Raw genomic sequence first — 19,912 nt, forward strand, 5'->3', positions numbered from 1 at the left:
AAAAAGATTCCACCTTTTCTGACACAAGTAGAGGAAATGCATATTGTCTGATAGAACTACTAGTAATATCTATAATTACTAGCACATTTTTTTTTTTGCTTTAATTATGCATTACTGCTTTTTCCCCCTCTATGGAAAGTGGGTCCTCAATAGCAGGAAAAGAAGTAAAATTACTATCTTCTTTGTAGAAGTTTATATAGGGAATGCTGTAACTGGTATATGTAAAGTTTAAATCAAAAATCCTACAATTTAACATCATCTACTGCAATGCTGTAGCAAGTATTTTAGATAACAAGTTACAGTAACTAGCCACATTTTATTCTGCTTCCCAAGTCCTCAGGTGCATTGTTCAGGAATGACAAGAGCCATCACATGCTACTGGAAGCTGTGCTCGTGATTCATTAAATGACACTGTCTCTCTGACATTCTGATCCTACACAGAGTTTTAGGCAAACAAATCACGTCAAATCTCTAAGTCCATCCAATCATTAGAGGATGTCGTAAGTCTGAACTTCTTCTGTATAGAATGAAAAATAACCATCCTTGACTACTTTTGTTTCTTTCTTTTTAAGATTTTTACTGTTCTTTTCAATGCTGAACCTGGACAGGTCTGTGCGGAGTTTTTCTTACACTACCTTTTTAAACTCTTCTGCAGTGTTGGTTGAGTGATGTCATTGCTTTCCAGGAGCAGGAAGGGAACAGAATTTAAGCTATCCTACTAAATTCCATCTTTTTGTTCAATAAAAAATTGTATAAAGCTTTAAATTAAAAAAAAAAAAAAAAGTTAAGATTTATAAACCAAAGTTACTAAAGAAGCAATGCACTAGTATCTCCATTGATTCCTCTAATAATAGCAGGGACTGTAACTTTTCATGACATTAGCTATCAAGAAGAAAAAAACCCAAAATTTAGGAGTTTACACATTTTACAGGATAAACTCAGAAATAGTATAGTTTAGTATGTTGGATTTGCTTCCCTAAACACTTCCAAGTTTTTTATTGCAACCTGATTTGAAATCAAGCATTTATACTGAAGCACACAGTAATGCACTTAAAGGAATGTAGTTATGGATAACTACAGGCACTGATGAAAGAGAAGTATGGAATTTTTCTTAATACTATAGATGCTTTTAATGCCTTTTGTTTATTCCCATAGATGATGTAGGAGAAATTCTTTCCAATCTATTACTGATCTCAGCATTTCTCTGTCTTACTTTACTGTCCTCCATTTCATAGGAAAGCAATGTCTTTACTGTCTTTTCATGTATTTAATAATACTGGTTAAGGAGCAAAGCACTGGCTCTCTTCCAAGTGTTCACACCCCTTGAATCCAGTAAAATTCACAGAAACAGCTCCTATTACAAGTGCAAGAATCCCCCCACTCCACACCTTCAGCCCACAGTGACTGACAGGTATGGTGAGAAGTTTCTCACATAATGTCAATGTGCCTGGAAAGAACAACCCATAACATGCAAAAGGTTTGTTGGATCTTGCATTTGTTTTTTTTCTTTTTTAAAAATATGCCAGCTCAGTTTTTTCAAGAAATCATTGCTATTTCTAAGGCCTGGCTTGCTTAACAGCAGGAGTGGAAAAACCCAGAAACATCAACCCAAGGAATCAATAAAAGCTAGTGACTTTGAGGACTTTTTAGGTTCATTTTGCTCTTAGCTGCCATGCGAAACTGTCCTGCTGTTAGCAGAAAACTGAGGCATGTCAGTTCCTCTGGGTACAGTATCTGGGGAGCTTCCAATGGGATATCACCACCAAACACTTGGTTTAGTTTCTGTTCACCAAATAACATAAACTTCAACTAAAATGTTAGTTCTCAGTTCTATACGACATGAATTAAATCTTTATCTAAGGTTGGCCAGCTACAAAGGAACTGTATTTCAAGTGAGACAGCCATTTGTCAGCTTTTTAGCTTCCAGCATTCATGGAAAGACAGAGTCATTTGGTCCTTCTCAAACTCAGTAAGCATGGCAACAGTGAGGTTCCTTTGAGGCAAAGGAAAGAAGCCTTCCCACCCAGCAGGAAACTCCCACTGCCTGTGGGATACTCTCTGCAGTTCATTTAAGTTTACAAGATGAGAAACAGCTCAGAAAAAAAAAGTAAATAAAAAAGTAAGTTAATATCTTACAAGTCTGTGGCACAAAGATATGATATCTTTCCTTTCACATCCAGCTTGGGTGATGCTTTGGAAGAACCTATTTGCCACCCTCCATTAAAAAAAAAAAAAAAGTATTATCTTCAAATTTCAGTATTGTTATATATCAGCCCTAGACCAGCATGAGATCAATATAAAAAGCTGGAAAGGAGCTGTTAACATAAATATTATTCATCTGCTAGGCACCAATGTAACACAGTAAACATTATATAACGAGCAATCATTTTCATCTCCCGTTCTATTCCTACGTTAAAGGATTCACCAGGGAGCTTTCAGTGTAACCATCAGGCATTCCTCTATATTAACCAGATAGCCTGCTATCTCCCTGCAGGGGTATTTTAATAAATTATCCATTGCCTCCTTCTAGTGCAATAATCCTTTAGCAGATGTGACCCAATATATTAAATTCAATGATACAAAGAAGTTAACTTATCTGTTTTCAGAGGAAAATATATGTCATTTTTCTTCAATGACAAATGACACTGAAGTCGTGCATGATCTGCTTGGTTGGCTTGCAGTCCAAATCAGGTTAAGCATTAAAATGATAATAATACTTTTATGTATCATACTGTGGACTTGCAAGAATACTACTGAGGATTTTCAATAATAGCCTAGGATGTAAGAATAGGCATTCTATCTAGGACTGCTGTCATAGGATTCCTGAAGACTTCCTTAGAGAAAACAGTTTCTACTGAAAAAGCAGCAAGCTAGGAAGAAGTCTTACAAGAAACTCTATGCTAGTTCTTGCGCTGGAGAATAAACAATTACCAGTGATGACACGCAATCTTGCATCTCACGTACCAAGAGACAGAATTTAAAAAAAAAATAAATAGAAGCAGCAATGTATTACATTAAATGTACAGTAAACTTCCAACGAAATTTGATTAAATATTTCATATAACTGTTTTGGCATATGAAAAGTAAAATATCAGGCATATTTTTGTTTTATGTTGAAAAGCACCTTGTCATCACTGAAAGCAGTGACAATCTTACTTCTACAAGGGATAGAGAAATTCTTTTTGAATAATTATGAACACACTGCTAGATACTCTTCAGACCACAAGAGAATCATATCAAAATTAAGGAAAAGTAACGAAACTATTAAAAATAAATGAGCCACTCTTGAAGACTGGTTTAAAAATATTTTGCCTTCAATTGGGGTGGGGAGGGGAGCAACAATAAGCAAGAACAAAGGCTAAACAGGCAGTAATAAAGTTTGCCATGGGAAGATGGTATTTTACACTACTCTGTAAAATATAGCTACAGAGATGAAAAGAATAAATTGTTTTCTGTATCATCATAGTCAGGATAAGGAAGAGAAGGCTTAAAATGGCTATAACAGAAAATTTGACTTGAACATCTGGAAGTACTGTCTCTGAGCAAACACAGTAGAACAGGTTGCTGAGGGCAGTTCTGGAATTCTAATTACTGAAAATTTGCAATAACAAGATGCGTAAGCATCTGCCAAGAACAATGCACACAGCTGATAGGGTCTTCAGTCAATTAAAGAGACAAAGTAAGCTTTAGGGTCTCACTTAGTCATATGTTCTACAATTTCTGACTATTATAAGTGAATGTGATTTAGTGCCAACACTGTAATTACACAGGTAACTTCCACTCTCTCATCTGACAACCAAAGAAATCCCTACAGAAGCTCACTCTGGCAGTCATCACAGTAGCTGAGATTCCTCCTAGCCTGATGCCAGCTATAGAATATTGAAGCTCCAAAACTTTTCCCAATGAAAAATTTCACTTCAATGCTGTAATTTCAGAAAAGCCATGACTAAAAATAGTCTTGCAATACAAAGCAATCTCAATTACCACTGCTCTTATTAGCTTTCTCTGTAAAAAATAAAATATTAATAACATTCAGAAAATCAAGTTCTGTAAACCTTCATCTGAAGTAGATATTTTTACCTAAAGTAACCATCCAAACAGCATCAGAAAAGTAATTTTGCAAACTGTTGATTTATTCACAGAATTCTCTTTCTTGACCCTTGATAACTTACAATGTGAAAAGCTGACTGAAAATAACAATCAAGAAATTAAAACTTTCTCGAATTTCTAGACAAATGTCCTCACATGATCAAATGTCTGTAAATTCCTGTGTAACTGAGCAAAGGCCAAGGTTGGAAATCAGTATAAAACACCAGATAGACAATTATGTTAAGGCAGTTACATGGATAACAAGGAAAACAAAAAGAGATTACTAGTACAGGGCAAAAAAATTGATTACATATGACCCTAAGCCCAAAGCAATAGAGAAACAACTGTTAGAAATGTCACAAATAAATAGTAATACCACTTCTGTAATGGAGTAAATTAACCCTCTCTAGCTTCCAAAGAAGTGGGAATGGTTGGGTGTGCGAATACTATTTCATATTTTCATCTGAAATATAACACCATCATCCAGGCTAAGGAAAACCTCATTCTCCAAAAACAGAAAACACTGATGACCTGCCTGATTAGATACCAGCCTTGTATGTCAAAACAGTTAACATCATTAGCCAGAACTGGACAAAAATATTGAATGATATCATGATTATCTTTCGCAATTAACACACTTCTTTTACCTAGAGAGATGCCACACACGTGGCATTTTAACAGATAGTGAATTTAAGTGGGCAAAGATATTTTCTTTATTGCAAAGGCTTCAACTTGTTTTTCCTGAAAAGATAATTGAAAAGATGGGGTATCTTTACCACAACACATAGCATGAACTGTTTTGTCCTTGCTGACATACTTTGAGCCTCTGATCTAACAATACATGTATGATTTTCTTCCTGGGCAAAGTAAATAGGAGATAACGTCATACTGCTATTAACACTTCCAGAACAATTAGTGATAGTATCTAAAAACCAGTATGCACTTCCATACACTTAACACAAATCATCTCTCTTGTAAAATATTGTGAGCAGATATTCTACAATTCTGTGATTTTATTCTGACCTAAGAGACATGCCGGGAAGCACACCTCAAACAGAGAGCTTGTTAGCTGATGTGCAACCATGACCAGGAGGAAATCCCAAAAGGGACTACCTCAGGCAGTTTTTCACTTGCTGCCCTTTTCTCCTCCTCCTTCTTGCTCTCAGTACTAATGATTCCCTTCCTAAGCCTTCTGCACCCTTTCTTATGTTTAAAGCCTAGGAAAATTGGTGAGGTGGGAGGGCAGGCTTACCTCCAGTGCTGGAGCTGACATTTCAAACCTGGTCTGTTCACTGAGAGCAATGAGTGACAGCCTGGTCGGCCTCACTTGGAGTTTTGGGGGGAAGGTTGCCTTCCACACAGGATAAACCGTTTTGCTTCAGTCTTTGGAAACTAATGCTGTAAGATTTACAGTCAATTGAGAGGGGCCTGCTCTGTGATTATGAGAGTCCATATCACATATTAGCATAAGTATTTCTTGTTAAACATGTCTTTAATGAAATTTCTAGTTCCTCAGAAACAGCGAGACAATAACATTATAAACCCTCCGTGGACTTGGGGGAGAAAACATGAGGATGGAAAGACATGACTCCCCATCTAACAAACCACCTCGTAAATGTGGTTTGGTTCTTGTAATTACATTTTTTTATTCACTTATTGATTCATTTGTATTGTCATTATAATGTCAAGGGAGCATTCCTGGTGGCTTCCTTGATCTTACATCTGCTATTACTCACATGCAAAACAGAGAGGAGTTAGGACTCCAGGTTTAATTACTTTATAAGATATAAGTGATTCAAAATAAAGGCTGGTCGTTACAGCCACCTTGAGGACACATGGTCCCAAGTTTCTGATTTGAAAAGCACACTGCAACAATCCTGCTCCACTGACTATATGTTGTGCTTACTGCTAGCCAGAAAACTGAATTACCTCAACTACAGCGTTGGACAAAATGGCCTTTAAAGGTCCTTACCAACCCAAATCATTCTATAATTTTATGATTCGAATCTTAAATAAAGTTTTAATAGAAGTTAGAATTATTTAATTGTAGAGGCTATAACTATATAGTTATCCCTCCTTATGTTATGCCATCTCTAAAGCTAATCTGAAATAAAAAAACATCATGCAATGCAGTCTCATAAGTCACTTGCAGCAGAGGCTTCTCCTGTCGGTTCTCTGTCTTAAACTTTGAAAAACTAAGGAAGCAATTTCCGGGGGGGGGGGGGCGGGGCGGGTAATAGGCTTTGTTTTCTAAACACTCTCCCATCTCTGCTGTGATACAAATTCAATAATTCTCTTGGCAACTTGTCAATGGCAACTTCAGAGTTTGGGACAATGACAAGTAGATACTGATGACCAGGATCTGTAGTTGTTTTCTATTCCCTTTGCCACCCACCACCAATACTACACCTTCCCAGTTCAAAGTTTAAATTATGTTCTGAAGAACATATACATACATTAGTAGACTTTTACTTGGAGTTCAAAATCTGCTCAAGTAATTGTTCTCCCTCCTGATACTAGCCCCATATCATTACCCAAATTAGTTTTGGAAATTGTGCTGCCTCTCAGTGGGTACTTGAATGAGAATTTGATGATGATGAAAAACTGTCATTGTCCCGTTGTTTGCGAAGCTCATTAGGTAGATATACAGAGTGTAAGTTATCAACTTGTTTTATACGCTTCTATAGATGATAACTCAAGAAGGTATAAAACCAAGTAAACTTCATCTAGACAATTTAAAGCCAGGAGCACTACAATAATTAAAAGATCTTTCTAAACTGTATCAGTAGAACAGGCAAAACCACTATAATAAACTTATCTGGGGAAGTAATCAGACAATAAAAACTGAGGCGTTTTAGAGACTAATAAAGCTGGAATCTAATGACTATAATAAATCTTTAGCTGCAGTTATTCCAGAACAATTTCCCTTGCAGCAAAAAGTATTCTACAGGGCCTTCTGTATGAAATTACTGTTGGTTGGTTGGTTAGATGTTGATCGTAAGAAACAACAACAGAATGATAATTTTTGTTTTGGCACGTATTTCCATCATTCACCTCTCTTTCACCATTAAGACTTTTGGCTTCACTCAAAGGGCAGACTCAAGCAGTCTTTTGACAAAACCAGAAAGAAATTTCTGCATTGACTTTCTATTCAAAAATACACCGTAATATTCTAATATCCTGTATATTTATTCAGAATGGTGTTATGCAGCAGTTTTGGACTTTGACAACTACACTTCTATGTTGGTCATTCTGCACACAGCTCACAGATATTGTAGCCTGTATCAAATTTGCAAATCAATAGGTACTATGTATACTTTTATGAGCAGAGCTTGCAAAGGTGGCACTCAGCCCACCTAACTCAAGGAGACAATGCTGGGGTGAGTTAACCATGCAAGCTCTTTCTCCAGACAACAGAGCTCTGGTGAAGGTTCCCAATGGAATTTAAGGGATAACTGATCTTCCCCTGCAGCAAACCCCTACATTTAGTCAGAAGAACAGCACTTTAGCCTCCTCAGATTAGATCTCTACTGGTATCACAGTGGAATCCTACGTATCTTCAAAGGTAAATACCTTGAGTAAACAGTGGTGAATGCTGAGCTGTTATCAAAATGACACCAAATGGCAGGGCCACTTGTGGAATGACTTTGTCCTAAGCCTGGCTTACCTGTCCTTCTGTTCCTAACACAATGCAGCTGAGTGTTCCAGTCAAATTGCATTCATTTTTATTGTCATGCTTTATCAGTTTTGAAATGGGAAAATTATTATTTATAAAAAGAGTACTTATGCTGAAGTTCACTGTATGAAACAAACATGTTCATAGCTGAAAATAAGTTTTTCAGGTTTTATATCTGTTCACCAATGTAAATAAATATTTAATATATGTCCAATATAAATCAAAGTAGAAAAATTAGCCTTCTTAGTTTTTTGGGATTTTTAGTCTGTGTGAGCAAAAACAACTAAAACCACCTCAGATGTAAAGACACCTTATGGACATGGCATGTATGTCCTGCATTGTACTACCTGTGAAACCTTTTAAAGAATCATTTCTCAGACTTACCTGGAATACCCATCCCATTTCAATTACTTGTTTAAATATAAAGTCTGATTACATTTTTATGGAGAAGATGAAGAATCCACCTCAATTAAATGTAACAGAGAAACTTTGAAGCAACTCTATGTTGGAAACAAGTTTATTTTCATTTTTGTTTCTTTAGAGGACTTTCCAGAGCGGAATTTTGTTAATAGCAAAGAAATTGCAGTAGGACTCTTATAGACTTCATGAAATTCTGTTGAATGCTGAAACTTACATAATTATTAGAACACTTTGTTAACCTAGTACTATGAAGGCTGCCACAGTAAAAAATATTTATGTTGTAAGAGCTACTCAAAGCTCTATGTGCATTCTGCACAGAAGGGTCTTGGAGCTTGTATGTCCAAATACCACACAACAAACACAGACTTGCACATCAGAATGTACTCTCAGAATCAGAAGCAAACCCTAAATCCAACCCAAACATGAAGTTTCAAATTCCCAACTCCTTAGATTTCCAAGTGTCCTACATATACCAGTCACAGCACAGTATATTTTATAATACATCTCTCATCAATTTATTGCTGCATCTCATTAAGGTAATTTAAAATAAACCAAATCAGTAGTACCTAATACCATTTCCTGTGACTAGGACATCTATAGCTAGCCACTTTTGTTGAAAATGGAAACATAAAACAGTTCAAACTATGAGAAAAGTTCAACAAAATTCAACTTGGATGAAAATCACACAAGCAGTGTAGCTATAAAAAAAAGTTCATTAAAAAATGCAGGGTTGTTGTTCCTGATAGGATGAAAAATTCTATCAATTCAACCTGGAAAACAAAACCATCCTCTTTTCCCATCCTATACAAATCCCGTAATCTGCAGTGGCATTTATTTAGTTGCTGTTTAAAAAGAAACAAAACCACAAAGCACCTAGGGTAGAAAAGGAAAGTAGTCTCATTTTGTCATACTTCCATCTCCTGAAGTTCTTGTACAGACACTAATGAGTAACATTGCATAATAGTAAGTTGCTTACACAAGCTGGCATTTTTACTTAGGACTGCTTTTTACCCACACTGGATGGGTCTTGTGTGTCATTTTATTATACTGTTCTAACAGGTCAGTAAAAGCAGCACATAATGGTGTGTTTTTACCTAGTATCACATATGTAAATCCACTCTAGTAAGACATTCCCTGCAAATAAATGGAAATGTAGGCATAACTGCCAAGCTTTCCAAGTTGTTTTGGTTGGGCTTTTTATTTTTTATATGTTATGCTTACATGTGACATATTTAATACTTAAATAAAATGCTTGAAGTTTGCCAGTCCTAGAAACTCACATTTAAAATACCAACATACAAAACTAAACCAAATAAACCATACCAAAATATTGGAAGAGCAGCATTCCTAAGTACTCAAATATAAAATAACAGCCACACAGAAAATGGAAACAATGAAAGAGGAGTAGAGCTATTGAATCCCTTGGCACAAGCCCTGAGGTTTCTGGGCATTGTCAGCTACCAGCCATGACCCCAGTGAAGGAGGTTTAGCAAGCTTTGTGCAGCGACAGCGAATGCATGGGGCCAGAACAAATGTCCTTGTATGGAGAGCAGATTCACAGTACTCTTCAGCAAAACCTCACTTCTTTTCCATCTCATCTGTCTTTGCGCCTTCCTACCTAGCCCAAGACAGACTAGGCAATCATGGTGTCAACAAGGACTTTCATGTCACCTGTCTCTTCACACTTAGCAGATGGCAGTGCTGAACCCAGCTCCAGGGGCCAGGTAGCCCACATTGCCTCTTGCCCTCAGATGCAGAAACAGCCTGGTGGAACTCTGACCTTCAGAATACTAAACTAGGAGTATCACACTGCACACTTTAGTCAGGAAACAGCAGTTGTCACAACCCTCCCATGACTCAGTGCAATGCTACAGGTTTGGGGCAGAGTGGCTGGAAAGCTGCCCTTTGGAAAAGCACCTGGGGGTGCTGGTCAACAGCTGGCTGAAGATGAGCCAGGCTGTGCCCAGGTGGCCAAGAAAGCCAATGACATCATGGCCTATGTCAGCAATAGTCTGGCCAGCAGGACCAGGGCAGTGATTGCCCCCCTGTACTTAGCACTGATGAGGCTAATCTTGTTGTCAGTTTTGGGCGCCTCACTACAAGACATTGAGGTCCTGGAGTGTGTCCAGAGAAGGGCAATGGAGGACCCTGGTGAAGGGTCCCAAGCACAAACCTGATGAGGCAGCTGGGAGTGTTTGGGGTGTTTAGCCTGGAGAAAAGGAGGCTCAGGAGGGACCTTATTGCTCTTTACAGCGCCCTGAAAGGAGGTTGGACTAAGATGGGGGTTGGTGCCTTTCCCCAGGTAACAAGGGAAGGACAAGAGGCCACGGCCTTAAGTTACTCCTGGACAGGTTTAGATTGGACATTAGGAATTTTTTTTTTCACTGAAAGGGTTGCCAGGCTGTCCTGATGGCATTTAAAAGATGTGTTACTTAGGGATATGGTTCAGTGTTAGGTTATGAGTTGGACTTGATGACTGTTGCAGCAGCCCTCTTGTTAGAGGGTAGAAATGAGCCAAGACACAGACTTCTTGTTCATCACAGCATGAAAAGGGTCCTGGTTTATTCCTGTCTAGAGTTTAGCCATTCTGACTCTAACTACTCACTAACTCTGGCAGCAAGCTCCTACTGTAGGTTTCCCTTGCAGCCTCTGACTGTTGGCTTTTACCTGGCTAGGCTGTGACTGCAGGTTCCAATAACAGGCTCTAACTGTAGACCCAGACTGACCTCACAGCAGTGATGCTCTCTCCCCAGGATCCTTCTTCCTCTTCATGATTCTCAAGTTCCTCCTCCTTGATGGTCCTCCCCTCACCAGCTAACCCACTCCCTTTTATCACACTTATCTTTAGTAGATACAGCTGTGACTCATCAGGGGCAAGATCACCTGTATTCCCTTCTCCTACAGATAACCTTAAAGGTCTTTTTCAACCTAAACAATTCTATCATTCCATTCTGTGACCAGGTAAGATTGATTGGCATATATTGATACCGGCCTTGGAAACAGCCAACTGTTCACCTATAAAAGCACATGCTCTCTGGATGTTTGTTCAACTGTAGTTTATCTGCATAAGATGTACAGGAGTGAAGCTTCACTACTCTTTATCTGATTTAAATCAATCCTCGCAGAAAGCATGGTTTTGAATTTCAGAACAAATTTTACTTTCAGACTTACCTTTTTCTGTTTTGTCTTGTTCAGTTTCTTTTTCACTTTTCCCTAGAACATTAAAAATATAATTTCATTGAAATAAATTTATGTTAACATTTTACAAGAAGAGATACAAGAAAATTACATTTTATACTCAAAACACAACTGAGACAACAGGACTTTGTTTCATTTTTATTGTTTAAATTAACCATTGATTATTTTGTGAGCTTTATAGTTACCTAAAAGGTCTTTCCCTGCAGATGCTTCAAATATTACAATATTGCTTCCATCACAATACATTTCACAAAATTTCTCCTCTAGATATTTAATATATTTTGTTGATACATACTTACAATGCAAGCTATTTTGTAAGAAAAAAATCTGTTCACTAATTAAAAGCTATTGGAAACACTAGTTTAATATATACATTCAGTTAAAATGTGAAAAATAAAATCAATTGAGAACTTAAGTCTCATTTTTAGAAGTGACTTGGGCACTTGGAAGCTTTTGTCTTTTTCCAACTTTTCAAATAATGTAACAGGTGTTTTGAAAACATGTGACTGCAGAGGTAGATGTTAAGTAAGCATGAAGACAGTCTGTAAGCAAAGGCAAACTAAATCCTGGACAAAAAGCATGTATATTTCATGAAGGTGATAGATACATAAAGATCTCTTCCTCCCCTCTAAACACTTTTTGATCCTGCCATACTCCATACCACATAAAGCATCTTGCTTCACAATTCTAACAATGTTATTCTGTTTCCAGTTCCAGTTTTTTCCCCAATGTTTCCAATATTTTATTTTCCAATATTTCCTCCTAATAAACTTAGAGAACACTAAACAGGGAAGTCTGTTGCCTTTTTAGCTAGTTACTGTCCTCTTTAACATATACTTTAATATATATACACACATATATATTTATATACATAATATATTATGTAATATAATTATATACATAATTCTTATGTATATTTTTAAAATTCTTTAATTTTCAAGTAATTTAGACACAACTTGTCTGCATACTCAGTCTTCACTGTTTTTTAAACTGACTGCTCAGAAGCATTATAGTGTGAATACGACATTTAATAATGCAGGAAAACATTGCATTGTTTCATTAAGAAACTGGATTATGCACACACATGAAATCAAATTTTTTAACACCCTAATTTCACTCTTCACTATAGTATGACAACTGCTATTCCTGAATGTATGGGCACTATAACTCTAATTTATATTCAGTACAAGGCAGAATGAGCATTAACTTGATTATAGGGTAAATTAAATAAATATAATTAGGCTGAAAGTCATTCACCTCTTCAATTACATCATGAGATCTAGATTGTCAATTAAATTGTGAGAAATGACAAAAGATCTATAGAGTAAATTACATACTAGGGACAATTATTGCTGTAGCAGTATATTAATGAAAGCATTTTGTAGTACTTCCTAAAACCCTAGCTTCTATATTTTTTTGCACATACTACACAATCAGTAAAATGGTTGTACGTCATCCAAAACACTACATTTTAAAAAGAGCAATAATGCACCTCCAGATTAAATAATAGTTTAGTTCTACAGTTTTCACACAAACCAGTTTATATACTCATATTTCTATTTTTACCACCTCCCAGGACCATGACACATCATGCTAGTTAGCCACCCACTTTCTATGTATCCTCTCCTTTATCAGCAACACTTGAGATTCTCACCTGGCCTTTTCTCTCTACTTCATTCTAGGTCACTGGACAACCCACTTCCACACATCTTGGTCATTCATGGTACTTCTGCAATTCTCTTGCCATCACAGGAAGAATAATGTATGATCTCCTCAATATAAAGCCTGCTCTTATCTCCAATTTCTTGTCTGGCTCACATTTCTTTATTCCTGAGACTCATGCAATGTACAACCTACAGCCTCTCTATACCTATTTAGGCATTAGAATCAGTTTTCCAAACTTTCAGACTATTTTCAGCCTGCATTCTGCTAAATTAGTTGCCATTGACTTCACCAAAGCCTCTCCAATGATCTTAAAATAATCCCACTTCTCCTTCTAGGCAGCTGCTTTTGAAATTCATCACAACTTGATCTTGTTAGCTCTGAAGCTAAGAATTCACACTTTACTAAGAATTCACTTCAGCATCATATTCAGCACATATTGTTTTGTTCCTTCCACACTGATCCCTGGCATATTTCAGTTGTGCAAAATGTTTTAATTATGCTATTTCTGACAAAGGCTTAAAAATGTGCTCTCTTAAAGACGGGATATGATAATAAATCTTGAGACTATTTTTTCATCAACTTAAACCAATTGTAGCTCAAGCAAACAAACAAAAAAATCTTAGCTCTTCAAACCATTCCCATCTTTTACTCAATGTCTTCATTTCTAGCAAAATAATTCAAGATGAAAATCACTGACAAAACAGCTTTAGCTAATTTCTATAGGCTAGGACTGCTTTCACTATGTAACGAATGCACCAGGAATTCCCAAGAAGGTTTCTACCAGAAAGAATAAATTTATTTTTCATATTACAATACAACTAAATGTTTGACGACACATGAGAATGACACGAGTCACAATTAAGAATGTGTTTCAGACCTTGTAGATTTTACATGAATTTCAATCAACACTATAAATGCACAATACAACTTATTTACAGATATGCAATTTTTTAAGTACTTAAAATTACAAATGATGTTCAACAAAATCATTACATTTTTCAGTATCTTTCCTAAATCAAATCTTAGCCATTTTCTTTCTTTTACCATGATACGGACTTTTTCAATTACAGAGAATGTTAGAAAGTCACTTAAATTGTGACTGTAAATTGGCAGAATTAAAATATCACTTTAGTATTCTGCTCTTTGCTTACTGGTATTTCTTCCTGTGATTTCCAAAAAAAAGCAACTGAATCAAAGATTTCATAGATTCACTAACATATAACAAGAGGCTATGTAGCAATGTGAAAATACATAGAAAAAGGTAATCTTCTGACTTTTTCTTAAACTACTATTCAGCAATACCAGATCATTAAAGCTATGGAGGTGTTTGAAAACTGAAAAGATCAGGGAAGATTTCTGCTTTCACAGAAGTGCATGGACCTGACTAGATTTCTGATTCAAACTATGGACTGTACTCATAATATTCTGTATGCAAACCAGATATATCACTTTCCTCAGACGTTTGTGTTTTTTAAGAAGTGCTATCTCATTCATTATAAATTACAAACAGAAATGATGTTTCATGAAAAAAATTCAGGCCTAACTGGTTGCAGAATGTTAATACTCCAAAAGCACAATCACAACACAATTACAGAAGACATAGACCTTAGCATACTGCCCATTTCCTTCACATAACAGCAGCAGTTAAATAAAATAAAATTATTTTATTTAACTTGCTACTTCCCCCTTGTAAACAATACCTTCAAATATATATTTTTAATATTCAAATTCACAATTAAAAAAATAATATTAATTAGTGGCTAAGTCGAACATTTATTCCTATAGCTAATATCCAACACATTTAGGAATAAATAATGACACTAGAAAGACAAATATATTCTTCTGTGTTTTATTGCAGCCAAACATTAAAATGGATTAAATATACATATTTTTAATAGTCCACTTGACCTTACTCAGCTTGGCATATTTTTGTAAACATGAAGCACGTAAAATCACATACCCAGTTACAAAATACTTAAAATTCAATCACAGCGTAATATACTCTCACAGTCCCATAATTCTACAAATAGGCTGCCACTGTTATGTAAAAAGTTCTCCATTCACCATCCTAAAATAATTCCCAAGATTCCTCACAAAATATGGCTTTGTAAAAATTATTGCTTTGCAATTCACAATCACAGGTTTTTTTTACTAGAATATCCCATCCCAAAGCACATCACAGTCTAAAAGTATTATTGCTTTCCTGAAAAGTCTAAAGAAATCACTTTGGGACATCTGTATTTGTTGATCAGATGTAACACTCATGTGGAGTCATACTGACATCCCAAACCCAAAAAACGGGCAAGCATATATGATGCCCCTTTCACTACAAATGTAAGCATCTAAAACCCTGACTTCAAAACAGTGTTACAGAAATTCAAAGTCTCTCTGTAAACCAAAAGGCAACCAACTGTTAGGGTTGCCAATTTGATTTTTATTTTTATAAATTTATCTTACTTTATTTTTCCTAAGGTCCTGTAACAGGCTTGGCAACTTCCTAAAATCACAGCAATTATTCCTGAGCCAAAAAGGAACACATGCAAGATATCAAAGAATAAAATATGTCTTCGTAATTGTGGAACAGCAGCACAGAACAGGTAAAAAGCACACCTGTTGTATTAAAATTCTATATCACTCACAGTACCTAAATTTCAGATGTACCATTTTTAAAAGCATTCATAACTGTAGGTCTTAAATTTTGACATCATATTTTTCTTAAGGTTGAATTTCCAAAGCATTTTTAAAAAATAAAATTTGCAAATCAAGTGTTTATGCAAATTTGACTTTTAAAATAATTTACTGAACATAAAGTTTTGAGATCATTATATTGGTAGGCAAACCAAAATGGAATAATTTCACTGAATTCAATCTGATTCCAGCAACTCAGTCTTGTTGCAATCTCCACTGACTCCTGTCAGGCTAGCATGTAGTCTCTAAACAATTTTGCTTAAAAAAAATCAGATGAGCATAAATAAAAAGTGCTAATTCATACATAAAGGGGGTTTGAAAACTAATTTTGTAATTTGGCCTTTTACTAGTATGAATTAAATACACATTTCATACCTTTTTAGGGTGTTTTAAAAATCACCTGAAATTCATGTCGTTAACTGTTGACATATCATCAGTGCAAAGAGATATAAGTCAAACTTCACAGCATAGTGTGTGCCTGATTAGTATTTTTTAATAAAATGCAATTAGGCTGTATGCTATATCAGCAGTTATGAAACATTTAAAAATTCATAACATCAATGTTTCATTTGACCAAACAGCTCTGTACATACTGTATGAATCCACAACAAAAGATATATATTAAAATCTGAAAAAAATGTACTTGCTGCTATGTTATAAATAGAATATTAAGAATTGCTTAAACAGTACATGAAATGCAGCTCTAAGTTGTTACTCTGTCACAAACACAGAAGAAAAATAATGAATTCACTAAACTTGACCAAGGGAAAAAAAGTATCAGACAGGAATGTAAACTAAACATCCAAGTGTTAAAAATGCTTACTAAAATGACAGTTGGCTAAAACCCATTTACAACATTTTAGTGTTCATTCCCCAAACCCTGAACTGCTTGGTAATTACATCATAAGGTCTATTACAACCATCTGCTCCCCTTTTGTAGCGTATGGTTAGGACTGGTCCTCCTGATGTAGGGACTTTTCTTTTGAAGCTTTAAGTATCTGAAAAAATAAGGGGAAATCTATATTAAAGGACCAACCAAAACACAACTTCCTCTAAAACAACAACAAAAAAGTCTTAAAAGCCAAAAAAATGCAACTTTGTATCAGACTAGTTAATATGAAAAAACTATGATTTCTAAGAGCTACCTTAATGAATATACACAAAGTTGCTGTACAAGGTGGGAAACAAACTTTTAAATATTTTTCTAGGCAGTAAGTATTTTATTACCATATGGCACTTTATTTACCTTGTAAAGGATATCTAGGCCATGCCACAAATCCATTTAAACATTTTGATTTTGGTTTTGGTTTGGTTTTTTGTGTTGGTTTGATTTTGGGTTTTAGTTGTTAAAGTCAAAGACAACTGGGAAAGAGGAGCCAGGGAATGAGGAAGGGTCAAGGTTCTAAAGCAGAAACTTCTCTGCACATAAGGGATTTCAGCAGCTGGTAAAATAAATGTAGAGTTATAAAAATATCAAGGAGACAAGGTGAAGGGGAGGAGTGGAGTAACTCGCAGATATTTTAAATCTAAACACATACAAGAGGGATCAAAATCCAAATACAGAGAGTAATGGTATCCCCTAAACCCACAATGTCTCCCTAAAATATGTATCCAACAAGTACCGCTCTCTCACAACCACTGCAATTTATTAGTTTATAAAGTCCATTAGTCTATAAAAGTGCAGATTATAACTGCAGCTAAAGTATCCTTTAGGATACTTTTCCATCTAGAAAAGAATACTAGCAACAATTTCAGAAGTAAACTCAGAACTGGAAAGCAGTACTTACAGATACCTAAGGATGTACTTCACTAGTATGAACTTTCTTGTGATGTGCCCTGAAGTCAGCAAACAACTTTTGACTTGCACTCCAGCATATTCATATCCCACAACCAGTGTCTTCCCTGGTGATGTGAGAATGTTTCTCACAGGTAAATTCAATCTCTGAGCTATCTCCTGTTTTCTTTCCAAAAAACTAAGTTCCTATGTTTTAGCTAAAAACTAAACAATTGCTTCAAACCTGATACAAACTAGTGCCACCATGCTTCAAATGCAGTTACGTGAATTTAAACTACTGAAGAATAAGAAGAATAAGAAATTTCTGATTTTCTTTTACGCTGCCTGAAGTTATTCTGATTACTGTTTAAAGAACAGGAAACATTAGCTTTGAACAACTGATGAAATTAAATCACAAAGAAAGAAAGAAAGATTCCTGACTACAAAATCCCCCATACTGAATCCTCCATCACAAAGATGATACAAAAACCCCCAAGAAACATGAATGTCATAATCTCAGAGGAAAATTTGAGAGTAATATTGCTTTCAAACTGAAATATTCATATTAAAAAAGGACAAGTAAATATACTTTATGGTAAGAAGAACTAATAATTTAATAAAATTTTATGCATTGTCAGTAGTTTATGTCCTGTGTTTCTTTTGTCAGTTTCCCAAGATGATACTTGAATTTTACTTAATGTGATGAAACAGTAAGATTTCTAGAAAAAGTCATAAATACTGGTTCTTATACCTTCACAGTGGTTCCCATGTAATTACACAAATTATAAGGATTCTTAAGTTAGTGCAGTGCTCAGATTTTGTGCTGATCATTTTCATTTTCCACTTCCAAAGCAAAGGATCACGAACATTGTACTTCAACTAATAATTACTTGTGTCTTTAATAACTTTAATAAATGTCTTTAAAACACATTTTGATTGATTCTCTCACTTTTTCCCTATGAATGGAAGAAGAAAATAATTCATTCCTTCTAGTGCTGCTGCTATTATGTGTTCACAAAAGCTATGCCAGGATAGATGTCAAATCAATTTTGTGATTTAAATGGTGTGTTGCACTAATTTTGAAAACCACCACAGGTAAAAAAGAAAAATCTAAAAGATTTATTCAGAAATACATACCACTTCAAAGTAACACAAGCTATTTTTCATTCTAGCAATGCTTGAAAATGGCAAGGAGTCTCTTAGTATCACAATACAACAAAAAGAGAGTGGATAACTAGGTTCAATTCCACCATCTTATTTGCAAACACATCTGCAATTAGAGGAGTGACCATTCCCCTCCACTTGGCACTGGTGAGGCTGTATCTCGAATCCTGTCTTCAGTTTTGGGCCCCTCACTGCAAGAAGGACACTGGGGTGCTACAGAGAAGGACAGAGCTGGGGGTGGCTCTGCAGCACAAGTCTCATAAGCAGCAGCTGAGGGAGCTGGGGCTGTTTAGTCTGGAGTCAAGGAGGTTCAGGAGGAACCTTACTACTCTCCTTAAATCTGAAAGGGGGTTGCAGCCAGGTGAGGGTCAGTCTCTTCTGCCAAGCAGCAAGAGATAGTTTGAGAAAGCAGTGTTGAGTTGTACCAGGAGAAGTTTGGGTTGGGTGTGAGGAAAAAATTCTTCCCCAAAAGGGTGGTCAAGCATTGGAACAGGCTGCTCAAGGAAGCGGTGGAGTCCCCAGCCTGGAGGTATTTAAAAGATGTGTAGATATGGCACTTGGAGAATGGTTTACTGGTGGACTTGCCAGTGTTAGGTCTATAGCCAGACTTGAACTTTAAGGGTCTTTTCCAACCTAAATGACACTGTGATCAAAATGGCCCATTTCAAAATCCATCACTACTATATAAAACACCTAGGATTTTTTTTTTTTTTTGTGGAGGTGGAAAAATTATTTTACAGCTGCAAGACTGAGCCATAAATTACAATGCAAAATCTGATACAAATACGGTCCAAAACCCCGAGATTCCAAGTTGGCACCTCTATTCTGAATTTAATTTTAAAATAGTATCTGTAAGTCAAGAAATCATCTCAACATCCTCAACTGACATTGTGTGGTGGAATTACCTACTGTTGAAATTTTGTAATAGCCCTGTAAGACCCATTTTGTTATTTTAACTTTAAACAGCAACCTTTTCTGAGAGGAAAACATCTTTTCCTCTTCTCCAGTTCCAACTTAATGAATAACGAACTGAGTGAAGACTACCTTTGCTAAATTTCTTGCCCATGCTATCAAAGATAACTACTGTTTGTTCCTACACTGATTATAAGTTTTAAGATTATAAGGTTAAGAATACTTCATATTCATTATGAAACAAAACACTTTCAGCTAATTCATCTATTAATTAATAGCTATAGATTCAAAATTTTCAACACACCACATGGCTGTTGTGATAAATA

The 19,912-nt window shown here is 35.8% G+C and overlaps 1 protein-coding gene across 6 annotated transcripts in view; it reads right to left on the minus strand.

Moving 5' to 3' along the window:
- Positions 1-19,912, minus strand: part of ASPH (aspartate beta-hydroxylase) — a 110,293-nt gene that overhangs the window by 35,824 nt on the left and 54,557 nt on the right. For 5 of the 6 annotated variants that reach the window (XM_083864274.1, XM_083864273.1, XM_083864276.1 and 2 more), the window contains one exon: positions 11,357-11,398. In XM_083864274.1, the coding sequence (XP_083720400.1) occupies positions 11,357-11,398 (42 nt within the window). Of the gene's footprint in view, positions 1-11,356; positions 11,399-14,883; positions 16,735-19,912 lie in introns of those variants that run through there. The other variant, XM_083864278.1, reaches the window with a different exon arrangement.

Source organism: Zosterops lateralis (genome assembly GCF_965231275.1).
Source record: "Zosterops lateralis genome assembly, chromosome: 1".
In the NCBI taxonomy this organism is placed as follows: domain Eukaryota; kingdom Metazoa; phylum Chordata; class Aves; order Passeriformes; family Zosteropidae; genus Zosterops; species Zosterops lateralis.